The 16,762-nt window shown below is 43.8% G+C and overlaps 1 protein-coding gene across 4 annotated transcripts in view; it reads left to right on the top strand.

The window, feature by feature from the left end:
* LOC111970187 (arf-GAP with GTPase, ANK repeat and PH domain-containing protein 1-like) overlaps nt 1-16,527 on the top strand; it is a 48,479-nt gene extending 31,952 nt beyond the window's left edge. Inside the window, exons 9-19 of one of the 4 annotated variants that reach the window (XM_070445667.1) lie at nt 2,325-2,411; nt 2,690-2,794; nt 3,122-3,287; nt 7,471-7,589; nt 7,730-7,871; nt 8,249-8,308; nt 8,816-8,967; nt 9,157-9,247; nt 9,631-9,853; nt 10,115-10,454; nt 12,607-16,527. In XM_070445667.1, coding sequence (XP_070301768.1) covers nt 2,325-2,411; nt 2,690-2,794; nt 3,122-3,287; nt 7,471-7,589; nt 7,730-7,871; nt 8,249-8,308; nt 8,816-8,967; nt 9,157-9,247; nt 9,631-9,853; nt 10,115-10,454; nt 12,607-12,840 — 1,719 coding nt within the window. In that variant the 3' untranslated portion in view covers nt 12,841-16,527. The remainder of the gene's footprint in view (nt 1-2,324; nt 2,412-2,689; nt 2,795-3,121; nt 3,288-7,470; nt 7,590-7,729; nt 7,872-8,248; nt 8,309-8,815; nt 8,968-9,156; nt 9,248-9,630; nt 9,854-10,114; nt 10,455-12,606) is intronic. The other 3 variants (XM_070445668.1, XM_023996771.2, XM_023996772.2) reach the window with 3 other exon arrangements.
* The last annotated feature ends 235 nt before the right edge of the window (nt 16,528-16,762 follow it).

Below are 16,762 nucleotides of genomic sequence, written 5' to 3'. Positions count from 1 at the left end.
TTATAGTCCCATTGTCCCCTCTCTTGCTCGCTTTATAGTCCCTATTTTAACTCTCTTCATGGATTATAGTCCATATTTTAGCTCTCTTCATGGATTATAGTCCCTATTTTAACTCTCTTCATGGATTATAGTCCCTATTTTAACTCTCTTCATGGATTATAGTCCCTTTTTTAGCTCTCTTCATGGATTTAGTCCCTATTTTAGCTCTCTTCATGGATTATAGTCCCTATTTTTAACTCTCTTCATGGATTATAGTCCCTATTTTAACTCTCTTCATGGATTATAGTCCCTATTTTAGCTCTCTTCATGGATTATAGTCCCTATTTTAGCTCTCTTCATGGATTATAGTCCCTATTTTAACTCTCTTCATGGATTATAGTCCCTATTTTGTGCTTTTTCCTTCACTCTCTGTCTGTATAATAGTTATCTCTCACTCTTTCTTTCTTTCTCTCTCTCTCTCTAAATCAAATCAAATCAAATTGTATTTGTCACATACACATGGTTAGCTAATGTTAATTTGAGTGTAGCAAAATGCTTGTGCTTCTAGTTCCCGACCATGCAGTAATATATAACAAGTAATCTAAGAATTTCACGACAACTACCTTATACACACAAGTGTAAAGGAATGAATAAGAATGTATACATAGAAATATATGGATATGGACGCCTCCCGGGTGGCGCAGTGCTAGCATCGCAGTGCTAGATGTGCCACCAGAGATTCTGGGTTCAAGCCCAGGCCGCAGCCGGCCGCGACCGGGAGGCTCATGGRKCGATGCACAATTGGCCCAGCGTCGTCCGGGGTTAGGGAGGGTTTGGCCGGCAGGGATATCCTTGTCTCACCGCACACTAGCGACTCCTGTGGCGGGCCGGGCGCAGTGCACGCTGACCAGGTCGCTAGGTGTACGGTGTTTCCTCCCACACATTGGTGCGGCTGGCTTCCGGGTTGGATGTGCGTTGTGTCAAGAAGCAGTGCGGCTTGGTTGGGTTGTGTTTCGGAGGACGCATGGCTCTCGACCTTCGCCTCTTCGTACGGGAGTTGCAGCGATGAGAGAAGACAGTAACTACTACTAATTGAATACCATGAAATTGGGGAGAAAAACGGGTAAAAAAAAAGAAGAAATATATGGATGAGCGATGGCCGAACGGCATAGATGGTAGATGGTATAGAGTACAGTATATACATATGAGTAATGTAGGGTATGTAAACATTATATAAAGTGGCATTGTTTAAAGTGATACATTTATTACATCCAATTTTTTATTATTAAAGTGGCTAGAGATGAGTCAGTATGTTGGCAGCAGCCACTCAATGTTAGTGATGGCTGTTTAACAGTCTGATGGCCTTGAGATAGAAGCTGTTTTTCAGTCTCTCGGTCCCCGCTTTGATGCACCTGTACTGACCTCGCCTTCTGGATGATAGTGGGGTGAACAGGCAGTGGCTCGGGTGGTTGTTGTCCTTGATGATCTTTTTGGCCTTCCTGTGACATCGGGTGGTGTAGGTGTCCTGGTGGGCAGGTAGTTTGCCCCCGGTGATGCGTTGTGCAGACCTCACTACCCTCTGGAGATGGGCGGAGCAGTTGCCGTACCAGGCAGTGATACAGCCCGACAGGATGCTCTCGACTGTGCATCTGTAAAAGTTTGTGAGTGTTTTTGGTGACAAGCCGAATTTCTTCAGCCTCCTGAGGTTGAAGAGGCGCTGCTGCGCCTTCTTCACCACGCTGTCTGTGTGGGTGGACCATTTCAGTTTGTCCGTGATGTGTATGCCGAGGAACTTAAAACTTTTCACCTTCTCCACCACTGTCCCGTCGATGTGGATAGGGGGATGCTCCCTCTGCTGTTTCCTGAAGTCCACGATCATCTCCTTTGTTTTGTTGACATTGAGTGGGAGGTTATTATCCTGACACCACACTCCGAGGGCCCTCACCTCCTCCCTGTAGGCCGTCTCGTCGTCGTTGGGAATCAAGCCTACCACTGTAGTGCCGTCTGCAAACTTGATGATTGAGTTGGAGGCGTGCATGGTCACACAGTCGTGGGTGAACAGGGAGTACAGGAGAGGACTGAGAACGCACCTTTGTGAGGCCCCAGTGTTGAGGATCAGCGGCTGGAGATGTTGTTTCCTACCCTCACCACCTGGGGGCGGCTCGTCAGGAAGTCCAGGACCCAGTTGCACAGGGCGGGCTCAAGACACAGGGTCTCGACGAGTTTGGAGGGTACTATGGTGTTAAATGCTGAGCTGTAGTCGATGAACAGCATTCTCTCTCCCTCTCGCTCTGTTTTCTCTTTAGCTGTTTATTCTTGTTGTTTGTCTTGTGCCATGTCTGCAGGGCCGTAGGGGCAGTGACTCGGAGAGGAGGAGTACAGACGGTAAGATAGGAGACCTGGGTAGTGGACGCTCCATCCCCATCAAACAGGTAGGTGACAGACAGACAGTATATCCTGTAGGAGCTGTATGCTCCCTTCTGTAGAGAGGAACTGACAGTAGTCTACAGGAGCTCATCAAAGACAATGAACTAACATCATGGAGCTAGGAGAGGGATTTGACTTACCTTTGAGAATTTTGTTGAGGTAGATTTTGTGGAAGCCTGCTAGGCTCTTTTGGCATAAGGAGCATAATAAAGAACAGATAAAGAATGTGTGTCTTATCCTTGTCTCCTCTCCTCTGTCCGTCAACCCTGTCTCCCTCCACCAGAGCATCCTGCTGAAGCGCAGTGGGAACTCCCTCAACAAGGAATGGAAGAAGAAATACGTCACGCTGTCCAACAACGGCATGCTCTCTTATCACTCCAGCGTCAACGTGAGTCAATGCACTGACACTAAGTGCTACACTATATTCCAGCTGTTTGTATTGACACACATAAAGAGCTGATCAGGGACATGCATTTATGATAGAGCTTCCACATGACCAGTCAGGAAAATCCTCTGGCTCTATTACAAAGACTTTGGAATATGGTCGGATATTGAATCTCATTGAATCCCTGAGTTGGCTACATTGTTATAGTTTGTATAACCTGCTGAAGACCATTTTGAATCTCAGAATGGGTTGGACCATGCTACAGTAACATTATATACGTATGTTTGAAATATCTGCTGTAATGGTTGGCCTTTCCCCCTGACCTGACAGGACTACATGCAGAATGTCCATGGGAAAGAGATGGACCTGCTGAGGGTGACTGTGAAGGTGCCAGGGAAACGCCCGCCCCGTGCTGGTGCCGTCCCTTCCTGTGGCCCTCCGCCCGGCCTCAACGGCCTGGTCAAAGACGTCCAGGGGCCTGAGGGGGCCAGTGCGGGTGAGAGGGGCTCCAATAGGGGTGTGCCGACATGGCCATACTCGTATTTGTAATCGTATCCATAAATTGACAGTTGATAGTCGGATCTGTTCGGATGATAATCGTGATCGGAAAGAACGTAAGTGTTTTAATATGCTAGAGTAGATGTTGGCAAAAAACTCACTGCAAAAACGCTGCAGATTAGAAGCAGCGCACGGAAGGGGTGTGTGTGTGTGTGTGTCTTTGTGTGTGTTTTCAACTTGCAGTGGGCTGCCAAGTTTGTTGTCACTCGGTCAGAATGAGCATCGGCATCTTTTTCGCTACCCTTGCCCCATTTGTTAGATATTATGCACATTAATAGCTTGATAGTAAACGTCCTGGCCATGTGATTTATTATAGTAGGACGCAACAGCAATCTACAGTGCATTCAGAAAGTATTCAGACCCMTTGACTTTTTCCACMTTTTGTTATGTTACAGCCTTATTCTAAAATKGATTAAATTGTTATTTTTTTCTCATCAATCTACACAAATTACCCCATAATGACAAAGACAAAACAGGTTTTTAGAAATGTTTGCAAATTTATTACAAATAAAAAACTAAAATATTACATATACATAAGTATTCAGACCCTTTACTCAGTACTTTGTTGAAACATATTTGGCAGTGATTACAGCCTTGAGTGTTCTTGGGTATGACGCTACAAGCTTGACACACTTGTATTTGGGAAGTTTCTCCCATTCTCCTCTGCAGATCCTCTCAAGCTCTGTCAGGTTGGATGGGGAGCGTCGCTGCACAGCTATTTTTAGGTCTCCAGAGATGTTAGATTTGGTTCAAGTCCAGGCTTTGTCTCATCCACTCAAGGACATTCAGAGACTTGTGCCGAAGCCACTCCTGCGTTGTCTTGGCTGTGTGCTTAGAGCCATTGTCCTGTTGGAAGGTGAACCTTCGCACCAGTCTGAGGTCCTGAGCGCTCAAGAGCAGGTTTTCATCAAGGATCTCTTTGTACTTTGCTCTGTTCATCTTTCCCTCGATCCTGACTAGTCTCCTAGTCCCTGCTGCTGAAAAACATCCCCACAGCATGATGCTGCCACCACCATGCTTCAMMGTAGGGATGGTGCCAGGCTTCCTCCAGATGTGACGCTTGGCATTCAGGCAAAAGAGTTCAATCCTGGTTTCATCAGACCAGAGAATCTTGTTTCTCATGATCTGAGTCTTTTGGTGCCTTTTGGCAAACTCCAAGTGGGCTGTCATGTGCCTTTTACTGAGTGGCTTCCGTCTGGCCACTCTACCATAAAGGCCTGATTGGTGGAGTGCTGCAGAGATGGTTGTCCTTCTGGAAGGTTCTCCCATCTCCACAGAGGAACTCTGGAGCCCTGTCAGAGTGACCATTGGGTTCTTGGTGGCCAAGGCCCTTCTCCCCCGATTGCTCAATTTGGCTGGGTGGCCAGCTCTAGGAAGAGTGGTTCCAAACTTTTCCTATTTAAGAATGATGGAGRCCACTGTRTTCTTGGGAACCTTCATGCTGTAGAAATTATTTGGTACCCTTCCCCAGATCTGTGCCTCGACACCATTCTGTCTCGGAGCTCTACGGACAATTCCGTCRACCTCATGGCTTGGTATTTGCTCTGACATGCACTGTCAACTGTAGGACCTTATATAGACAGGTGTGTGTCTTTCCAAATCATGTCCAATAAATTGAATTTAYCACAGGTGGACTCCAATCAAGTTGTAGAAACATCTCATAGATGRTCAATGGAAACAGGATGCACCTGAGCTCAATTTYGAGTCTCATAGCAAAGGATCAGAATACTTACAGTGGCAAGAAAAAGTATGTTGACCCTTTGAAAATACCTGGATTTCTGCATAAATTGGGAATAAAATGTTATCTGATCTTCATCTAGTTCAAAACAATTAGACAAACACAGTCTGCTTAAATTAATGACACACAAACAATTTTACGTTTTCATGTCTTTATTGAACACACCGTGTAAACATTCACAGTGCAGGGTGGGAAAAGTATGTGAACCCTTGGATTTAATAACTGGTTTGGCAGCAATAACCTCAAATAAATGTTTTCTGTAGTTGTGGATCAGACCTGCACAGCAGTCAGGAGGAATATTGGACCATTCCTCTTTACAAAACTGTTTCAGTTCAGTAATATTCTTGGGATGTCTGGTGTGAACTGCTCTCTTGAGGTCATGCCACAGCATCTCAATCGGGTTGAGGTCAGGACTCTGACTGGGCCACTCCAGAAGGTCTATTTTTTTCTGTTTGACCCATTCTGTTGTTGATTTTTCTTCTGTGTTTTGGGTCGTCCTGTTGCATCACCCAACTTCTGTTGAGCTTCAATTGGCGGACAAATAGCCTAACATTCTCCTGCAAAATGTCTTGATAAACTTGGGAATTCATTTTTCCGTCGATGATTGCAAGCTGTCCAGGCACTGAGGCAGCACAGCAGCCCCAAACCATGATGCTCCCTTCACCATACTTTACAGTTGGGATGAGGTTTTGATGTTGGTGTGCTGTGCCTTTTTCTCTCCACACATAGTGTTGTGTGTTCCTTCCAAACAACTCAACTGTAGTTTCATCTGTCCACAGAATATTTTTCCAGTAGGAACATCCAGGTGSACTTTTGCACACCTCAGACGTGCAGACAGCAGTGGCTTCTTCCGTGGTGTCCTCCCATGAACACCATTCTTGTTTAGTGTTTTACGTGTCTTGGACTCGTCAACAGAGATGTTAGCATGTTCCAGAGATGTCTGTAAGTCTTTAGCTGACACTCTAGGATTCTTCTTAACATTGAGATCTGCGCTGTGCTCTTGCAGTCATCTTTGCAGGACGGCCACTCCTAGGGAGAGTAGCAACAGTGGTGAACTTTCTCCATTTATAGAACATGTCTTACCGTGAACTGATGAACATCAAGGCTTTTATAGATACTTTTGTAATCCTTTCCAGCTTTATGCAAGTCAACAATTCTTAATCTTAGGTCTTCTGAGATCTCTTTTGTTCGAGGCATGGTTCACATCAGGCAATGCTTCTTGTGAATAGCAAACTCAAATTTTGTGAGTGTTTTTTATAGGGCAAGGCAGCTCTAACCAACATCTCCAATCTCGTCTCATTGATTGGACTCCAGGTTAGCTGACTCCTGACTCCAATTAGCTTTTGGAGAAGTCATTAGCCTAGGGGTTCACATACTTTTTCCAACCTACACTGTGAATGTTTAAATTATGTATTCAAAATAGACAAGAAAAATACCATAATTTATGTGTTATTAGTTTAATCACACTATGTTTGTCTATTGTTGTGACTTAGATGAAGATCAGATCAAATTTGATGACCAATTTATGCAGAAGTCCAGGTAATTCCGAAGGGTTCACATACTTTTTCTTACCACTGAATGTGAATAAGGTATTTTTATTTATTTTTTAAATAMATTTTCAAAAGTTTCTACAAACCTGTTTTCACTTTGTCATTATGGAGTATTGTGTGTAGAAAACATATATTTCATTCATGTTAGAATAAGATTGTAACGTAACAAAATGTGGGAAAAGTCAAGGGGTCTAAATACTTACCGAATGCACTGTAAATGATCAGCCTGAAAACATGGAAGGAAATCTGATCAGGTGAAATTATGAASGGAGTGAACGGAGAAATACAGCAGGATCAACGTACAACCCACCCTTCTCTTTACAACCAGCCAGTTGAGTGTTTCAGACCACGTAGAACCTTGCACATGACTGACTAGCATGAGAAAGATGTGTGCTTTTTCTTTTCTTTTTTTCTTCTTCTTCCAATCACCGATAATTACAAAAAATACTCGGATCATAATCGTATGCAGAAAATTGCCCATACTTGTTTTTGTCTGACTACTCGGCACACCCTAGGCTCCAAAAGGACAGCCAATCTCTCTCTTTATCACCTCTCCCCTTCTATTTCTCCTTGTCTCTGAACCTAATCTAGAGCCTCCTCGCTCTAGCCGTCTTGGGGTCTCACTGTTTTTCATTCTACCTGTAACTTACTCTTCTTCACACCTTTCTTTCATCCATCTCTCTCACTTATGTCATAGAACAGAAATAAGCACTTTACATTTTTTGTGTGTGATCTACATTACAATATCTATACATTATTTGGTTTGATCACTGAATTGTCATGAGTGTCTTTATGTAATATCTCTTTGAAATGTGATGCTCTCTCCCCCATAGTCCCTGGTAGTGGTAGTAACCTCCTGCCCGTAGAGGAGGGGGCGGGAGGAGGCTTGTCTCCTGGGGGGAACAGAGGGGTGCAGCGCTGCCCCTCTACTCTCTCTAACAAGCCCCAAAGCACCCTGGTCCTCTGTGGACTTGATACTTTGAAAAATTATTTTGTCACTTTTTAATTTACTTGAGTCATTGTAGATATTAGTTTTTTTTGTACTTTTATACCATATGGCACAAACTTATTTCCTGTGCTTGTGTGACTGTGGCAGACTCTGCCATCGGGGGGGTGTCCAGACCCTCCTCCTATAAAGATACAGGCCCAGCCTCCCCAATGGTTGACAGGAAGAAGCATCGCAGGAAGAAGAGCATGAACCAGAAAGGAGACGTAGCCATTGGCCAAGCAGATGGTAAGCTTCCAACACAGTGTACTCATTGCAGATTGCAGATATAAATGTACATTGCAGATATAAATGTATGTGAGATCAGATGATTCCCTACTCATGACAGATAATCATATATTTTCTGCACATTGAATTCTGCCACCATATAGACTTTGGTAGTGAATCAGAAAAGGGTCAATACTGAACAGATGTATAAAGAAAAAGCTTAGTCTCAACTCAGTCTATGCCCTTCTGCTGGAATTTCTACTTATTCTCTCCAAAATATCTGCCTTTATCACTTTGATCTATTTTGTCTTCCTCTCATTTCCTCCTGTGTTCCTTTATTCTCTCTCTCTCTCCCTGCTTCCMTGGGATGTCTGATCTGCTAATCTCTTACCCTGTAGCAAAGCGCAAAATGTGGAAACTAAAAAGCTTTGGTAGCTTAAGAAACATAAACAAGACAGGTAATGAGGAACTCTGTCTGTCTGTCAGCCCTGTTTGTCTGTCTGTTTCGGTCTGTCTGCCTGTCAGCCATGCTTTTCATCCTGTTTGCCTGTCTTGTCTGACTGTCTGCTTTTCTGTTTGTCAATTTGTCTGTCAGTGTCTGCTTTTATTGAGCAGCCTCTTGAGTCTGTCTCTATGACAAAGCACTTGCTGTATCTCCATTCGGTAAAAGACTTCTCTCCATATACTCCATACATCTGCATTTGTCCACCATGACAGCAATGCAATAATGCATGCCGATGTCTACTTAGCAGGTACGTGCCGTTTGGAGATCCACCACCAATCATCATTGTGATGGAGGACGTAACCCTCTGAACCCACAGGGTGGTACTTTATGACTTTATCCTGACCATGTGACCTGATTGGAACCAATGTTGTATTCCTGGTCAGGTCACATGGTCAGGGAAAACRTCATGATTTGACTGTCTCTAATACAAGTCTGTGTACTGTATGTGTTCTGTCATCAGACGAGGATAACTTTGACTTTCTGATCGTGTCGAGCACGGGCCAGACTTGGCACTTCGAGGCCCAGAGTGTGGAGGAGAGGGACTCCTGGGTAACGGCCATCGAGAGCCAGATCCTGGCCAGCCTGCAGCTGTGTGAGAGCAGCAAGAACAAGGCAAGAATGTAGACGAACACACACACACACACATATGCACACATGCACACACACACACACACACAAACACACACGCATGAATGCACTCACACACACACACACTACAAGAAAATATCTGTGTCTGGCAAAGTGTTTGTGTTGGAAACCAGCTGTCACTGAGGAGAGACTAATTGTGTGTGTGTTCCACAGGCTCGTAAGAACAGCCAGAGTGAAGCTGTGGCACTGCAGGCTATCCGTAACGCCAAGGGCAACAGTCTCTGTGTGGACTGTGAAGCACCTAGTAAGTCATTTATTAGGGATGGTTGTATCTSTCCGTGCTGCTCTTAATATATCTCTATTCTCTTTCTCTTTCCTTTCTTGCTCTACTGCTTTTTCTGCTTTCTTGGTTCCTCATCCATCTTCCAGATGTCATTGAGCTTGGTTTTCAGTGTGGGTGGAACCCCCTCCGTTCTCCATATCCTTCCACTCTTTCTCCCATATACATCCTACTCATGCAGTTTCAACCCAGAATAAAACTGTACTGTAATACCGGTACTCTAATCCCATCTCTATGTTTGCTCTCTGTTAATCCGATGCATGCAGTTTCAACCCGGACTAAAAACTGTACATGTTTTAGCCTATTATATAGACTGATCCCAGACCTAACTGTGTCTTCTCTCTCAGACCCAACATGGGCCAGTCTGAACCTGGGGGCTCTGATCTGCATTGAGTGTTCAGGAATCCACAGGAACCTGGGCACCCACCTGTCCCGTGTCCGCTCTCTGGACCTGGACGACCTGCCCAGAGAACTCACCCTGGTGCTGGGTGCCATCGGCAACCACCTGGCCAACAGCATCTGGGAGGGACGTACGCTGGGCCGCCGAAAACCCACGCCCGACGCCACCCGGTGAGGACTGGGGGACAGGAAAAGGGAGACACTGGGGTACAGAGTATAGGACACTTAATGTGTGAATAAGTGGCAAGCTTGCTAGTTTCAGTTGTTGATGTTGTTGTAGAAAAGGAGGCAGTTGCGTTGATAGAAGTGCTAGAGCTAGTAGTAGAAATAGGAGATGTGAAGGTGTCWGACTACATACACCTGCCTGTATTCACACACTCCGTTCCCTTTGTAACCGGGTCTCTGTAACCATGTGTGTCTGTCTGGTCCCAGAGAGGAGCGGGAGTCATGGATCCGGGCCAAGTACGAGCAGAGGTTGTTTGTGGCTCCGCTGGCCCTGCCCTCCCCCGGTCAGGGGTTAGAGGTCAACACGCTGTCAGCCAGTCTGCTGGCGGCCGTGATGGAGAGGGACCTCCCCCGCCTGCTCCTTCTCCTGGCCCATAGCACCAAGGATGACATCAATGCCCCCCTTCCCCAAGGGGGTCACCTCTCTCCACCCCCYCCTGCTGCCTCCCCTAGCCCTCCCCTGGAGGGCTCCCTCCGGCCGCCTTGCTCCGCGCTGCACGCCGCCTGCCAGCTCGCCGACGTGGTCATGACCCAGCTGCTCGTCTGGGTGAGAGAGCGTCCCTCCTATAATCTCTTCATCCTGCATTTCCATTTTTTTTCTTTCATCCATTCTCGGTTTGAGGCATCATGACATCATGCCACTACAGTCAAAGAATAGCAGAAATAACTTACAGTTGAAGTCGGAAGTTTACATACACTTAGGTTGGAGTCATTAAAACTCGTTTTTCAACCACTCCACAAATTTCTTGTTAACAACCTATAGTTTTGGCAAGTCGGTTAGGACATCTACTTTGTGCATGACACAAGTAATTTTTCCAACAATTGTTTACAGACAGATTATTTCACTTTATAATTCATGTATCACATTTCCAGTGGGTCAGAAGTTTACATACACTAAGTTGACTCTGCCTTTCAACAGCTTGGAAAATTGGAGGTGTACCTGTGGATGTATTTCAAGGCCACTTTTTTTTTTTTTTAATTTTATATTAAAAAAATAATAATCATAATACAAAAAATCAACTTACATTGCTACATCAAACATGTCTAGCAAACCAACACAGGTATTAACAATACTCAAACATACAAAAAATATCAATAAAAATAAAATAATACAAAACAAACAATTTAAGTGCAATTATATTCACTCTGAAAAGATTATTATAATGATTCGTGAAGATGTTATTCTTGTTGTTATTCCATAGGGTTAATGTTTTAATAGATAATTAAATTCAATCAGAAAAATTGGTAATTTTGGTATAGAATTTGGGTGTTTGTTTGTGTATAAAGTATTTGGCAACAAGAATAGTTTCAAGGCCTACTTCAGACTCAGTGCCTTTTTGCTTGACATCATGGGAAAATCTAAAGAAATCAGCCAAGTCGTTGGCTAATGTTCATCCTTGGGAGCAATTTCCAAACACCTGAAGGTACCACGTTCATCTGTACAAACAATAGTACGCAAGTATACACCATGGGACCTCGCAGCCGTCGTACCGCTCAGGAAGGAACGCGTTCTGTCTCCTAAAGATGAACGTAGTTTGGTGCGAAAAGTGCAAATCAATCCCAGAACAACAGCAGAGGACTTTGTGAAGATGCTGGGAAAACAGGTACAAAAGTATCTATATCCACAGTAAAACGAGTCCTATATCGACATAACCTGAAAGGCCGCTCAGCAAGGAAGAAGCACTGCTCCAAAACCGCCATAAAAACCCAGACACTGGTTTGCAACTGCACATGGGAACAAAGATTGTACTTTTTGGAGAAATGTCCTCTGGTCTGATGAAACAAAAATAGAACTGTTTGGCCATAATGACCATCATTATGTTTGGAGGAAAAGGGGGAGACTTGCAAGCAGAAGAACACCATCCCAACCGTGAAGCACGGGGATGGCAGCATCATGTTGTGGGGGTGCTTGCTACAGGAGGGACTGGTGCACTTCACAAAATAGATAGCATCACGAGGGAGGAAATATTATGTGGATATATTGAAGCAACATCTCAGACATCAGTCAGGAAGTTAAAGCTTGATCGCAAATGGGTCTTCAAATGGACAATGACCAAGCATACTTCAAAGTTGTGGAAAATGGCTTAAGGACAGCAAAGTCAAGGTATTGGAGTGGCATCACAAAGCCCTGACTCAATCCTATAGAACATTTGTGGGCAGAACTGAAAAAGCGTGTGCGAGCAAGGAGGCCTACATACCTGACTCGGTTACACCAGCTCTGTCAGGAGGAATGGACAAAAATTCACCAACTTATTGTGGGAAGCTTGTGGAAGGCTACCCGAAACGTTTGACCCAAGTTAAACAATTTAAATGCAATGGTTCCAAATACTAATTGAGTGTTGTAAACTTCTGACCCACTGGGAATGTGATGAAAAAATAAAAGCTGAAATAAATAATTCTCTACTAATATTCTGACATTTCAAATTCTTAAAATAAAGTGGTGATCCTAACTGACCTAAGACAAGGAATTTTTACTAGGATTAAATGTCAGGAATTGTGAAAAACTGAGTTTAAATGTGGTGTATGTAATCTTCCGACTTCAACTGTACATACTGTAGTGGATATCACACAGAAGTGACACATGACCAAAAACAGCTATACATGTGTTTTTTTATTCACTACGAATTTCAACTGAATCTTATTGCCCTCTCTCATTCTCCCTAATCCTCCTCCCTCTCTCTCTCTCTCCCTGGTCGCAGTATGGCAGTGATGTGAGGTGTCGGGACGCCCAGGGGCAGACGGCCGTCACGTTGGCACGTTATGCTGGCAGTCAGGAGTGTGCCGACATCCTCCTGCAGTATGGCTGCCCCAACGAGCCCGCCCCTTCGGTTGCCACAACACSGAGCCTCTCGGTCGCCACGACACCCAGCCTTTCCCGCAAGAGCAGCGCCGGCAGCCTCAGCCGCAGCAGCTCCAGAAGAGCAGTGTCTTAATGTGAAGGGGGTTAGAAAACGTGTGTGTGTGTGTAAGAGAGTAAGAGAGAGGGTGTGTGTGTGTAAGAGAGAGGGGGGATATGTGTGTGGGTGGATGTGTGCGTCAGTGTGTGTTAGAATGCCGGTGTGTGTGTGTGAGGTTGTGTGGGTGGTGCATGTGTGTTTGTAACCATATGTATGCCAGGGTGGCTCTAGTTGAAGGGGGAGGCTGTGTCCTCACAGTGTCCTCTAAAATGGACAAGCAGCTAATACTGTCACCACCGTAAAGCCAGAAGGCAGAGCTCACTCTTACCTGGCTCTGTGTCTGGCTCTGTGTCTGGCTCTGTGTCTGGCTCTGTGTCTGGCTCTGTGTCTGGCTCTGTGTCTGGCTCTGTGTCTGGCTCTGTGTCTGTGTGTGTGTGAGAGAGAGGGACTGCTCTACTCAGTGGCTACCTTGTCCCCACTATGGCGCTGATTGATGATCCACTCTTCCAGGCTCCCCTCACCACCGCTCTGTGGGAACTTTGACCTGTGTGTTACTGCTACACCACCACCCGTGCCCTGCACCTTAGTAACACACAGACAGAAAGACAAAGGGATAATGTAATGACAAGCGCTGGGGCCAAAATGGTGGCCCATCCTGTATGCTGACTTGGGTTCATGCCCAATCACATCTCTCAAACCACAGGGCTGGGAGAGGAAAATGAACGAGAGGTACAGAACTGCAATAATTGAATTACCAGTGTGAGACAGTGGATTTGTRGCTTTTTCTCATCCTACTGTACCTCTAGGTACTTGGAATCCCATGATAACAGACWACAATATGAAAACGGGAAGATGCTTTCCGTTATCGACGGCAGAAGATGTAAATGTCAAATTGAATATGAACATTTCTCCTGTGCTTCGATGGTTAGGTTGACGTGAGGTGGAGCAGGTTAACTCAAAATGCAGCTAAATCAATGAAGATGCTACATTATGATAAAATGAGTATGAGGGGGCTCATTGAATCCTCTGAACGGCATTGTACTTACTCATACAGAAACTTAACAGTGGAGCCAAGACCAACACCAACTGCCAGTGCTGGAACGAACATAACCACTGTTAAACCTCATCACTGTACCACAGTCAAACAAAACGGTCAGTTACTGAACAATGCTCAGCTGAGGTCAAATTCAAAAGAAATACTGTCCGACAGATAAAGGATTTGTATTTTAAGAATTTAGGTCAAAATAATAATTGTATAGAAAGACATATATGAAATTGATATTATTACTTTACTTGTCATAGTTATCAATATTGAGAAGTACTTCATGTTCAAGAATGTTATTGTATGTTCTGAAGTTTATATGGTAGGTTCTTGTTTGTAATACACATGGGTTACTCTTAGCTGTTGAGAGATTCAAAACTGTGACAGATTTGTTGATTTATTTWATTTGGCAGTCCGCTATCTACAGTCATGTGAAAAAGTAAGTACGCTCCCTGGAAAGTGGTCTTTTTWAAATTTGACATACAGTATTTGGACACATGGATATCTGAGCTAAATTCCAACCACATTCATTGATAAAGGTGATCCAATTTAACAAATCACACACAAAAAAAGTTACTTTGAAAATGTTATGCAATTAAAATAAACAAAAATGCAGTTTCTTTAAGCAGAAAAAGTTAGTACACCCCTACCATTACCATCACATAAAATGGCTAAAATTAGAATCAGGTGCACCAAAATAGGTGAAAATCATTAGAGAGTAACTTGGGAGGGTCCAGCTTTCCATAAAGATTAGAAACTGGTTTGTTCTTAACCGTATGGGTGTTTGGTAAAACATCATGTCAAGATCAAAATACCTACCTGAGGCCCTCAGAAGAAAGATTATTGATGCCCATGAGTCTGGGAGGGGTTACAAATCCATTTCCAAGCAATTTGAAGTACATCATTCCACTGTCTGACAGCTCATCTACAAATGACCACTGGCAATCTACCTAGGCCAGATCGTCCCACCAAAATCAGCCCAAGAGCTGACCGAAAGATGCTCATAGAAGTCTCTAAGAACCCCAGGGTAAYATCAAGGGATCTACGGGCCTCTCTTGCCACAATCAATGTCTAAGTGCATGAGTCAGCTGTCAGAAAGAGACTGCACAAACTTGGCCTACATGGGAGGTCAGGAAGGAAGAAGCCTCTGCTCTCAAAAAAGAATATGAAGACACGGCTGACATTTTCCAGACAACATCTGGGTGAAGACCAAAACTACTGGAACAATGTGCTCTGGACAGATGAGTCAAAGGTGGAGTTGTTTGCCAGACGCCATGTTCGGAACACTGCCTTTGAACAGAAGAACCTCCTACCAACCGTAAAGCATGGAGGCGGTGGCGTTATGRTTTGGGGCTGCTTTGCTGCCTCAGGGCCTGGACAACTTGCCATCATTCAAGATGATTCTGAACCGAACATGCATCTTGCAACAGGACAATGATCCAAAACACACAAGCAAAGCTATAACAGAATGACTCAAAAATAAGAAATGGAGGGTTATGGAATTCCCCCACAGCATCCTGTCGAAATGCTGTGGGGGAACTTGAAGCTGGCCGTGCTTGCAAGAAAGCCCTCGAACATGTCAGTTGAAGTAGTACTGTAAAGAAGAGTGGGCAAAAATTCCTCGCTGTCGATGTAAGAGACTAATAGATAGTTACAAGAAACATTAAGTTATTTCAGCCAAAGGGGGCAACACCAGCTATTGAAGCTAGGGGTGTACTTATTTTTTTCTGCACTATGGAGTTGCATTTCTGTACATTTTTTGATAAATAAAACATTGCAAAGTATAGTCTTTCAGTGTCATTTATTAAATTAGGTTTCCTTTATCTGTCAATTGTGGTGAAGTGAAGATTACACATCCATCTGTCCAAATATGTACAACAAAAGACCACTTTCCAGGGAGTGTACTTACTTTTTCACATGACTGTATCTCCATGACATCACTTTGAGTTCCAAGATGGAGACTTGTAATGTGTGTGCATAATGTGTGTTTCAGAAATTAGAAACATTGATTTACTGTGTAGTCATATCGAAGAATAGAGAGAGAGAGACCCACTAGTGCAGTTGCTCTATGTCCTATTTTAGCTGAAYAGTGTTACTGCCAGACGCCGTTTTAGTGTGAAACAAATGAAATGCCTTCAGTTTGATTGAATGTATTGCAATTATTGGTAAGGTTTTGGTGAACTGCCACACCTCCAAAAGAAAAAGGGTTTCAAAACCAAAAGTCGCAGACGTCATTCTCGATTATCATCCCAACTGTACAAAATKATCATTAGTAAGAGAAATCATTGGCCTTGTGCTGAGAATGTTTTGCTAGTGGCCACATTAGAGACTATTATAATAATACCACAAGGACCATGTTGCTTGAATATTGAGACTTACAAATCTACTCTAGTATGATCATACCGCTAGTCTTTTTTTAACTGAAAWTGAAAATCTCCAATGACTTTGTGTCTGTAAATAGTGTAAGCTTCTCTTTTTTTTCCAGTGTTTTTCTACTCATGTTCATGATTCATGGCTCATTCAAGCTAGCTGTCAATACAATTACTGTCCAACCTGTGGTGTTTTATTTATAGATTTGGGGGTATTTCATATTTTAATGTGAAACCTTTATCTGCTTAAAAAAAGAAGGAAATAGAAAACAACACCATACAACAAAGCAACAGAATAAAATGTTCATAATATGTTTCTGGGTATTTTGTCATTATAATGAATTGACTTGAAGGGTTAAGCAAAACTCAGGCATGGATCTGTCTCTGTACATGTATAGTGTTTTGCTATGCAAGGTTGTGTGTGTGTGTGTGTGTGTGTGGTGTGTTGTAGTGTGTTGTGTGTGTGTGTGTGTTGTGTGTGTGTGTGTTGTGTGTTTGTGTGTGTGTGTGTGGGTGTGGTGTGTGTGGTAAATGAAACCTGAAACAC

The sequence above is a fragment of the Salvelinus sp. IW2-2015 genome, linkage group LG11 (assembly GCF_002910315.2).
Source record: "Salvelinus sp. IW2-2015 linkage group LG11, ASM291031v2, whole genome shotgun sequence".
Taxonomy (NCBI): domain Eukaryota; kingdom Metazoa; phylum Chordata; class Actinopteri; order Salmoniformes; family Salmonidae; genus Salvelinus; species Salvelinus sp. IW2-2015.
The sequence above is the reverse complement of the archived record's forward strand: the minus strand, read 5'-3'. Positions and strand labels throughout refer to the sequence as shown.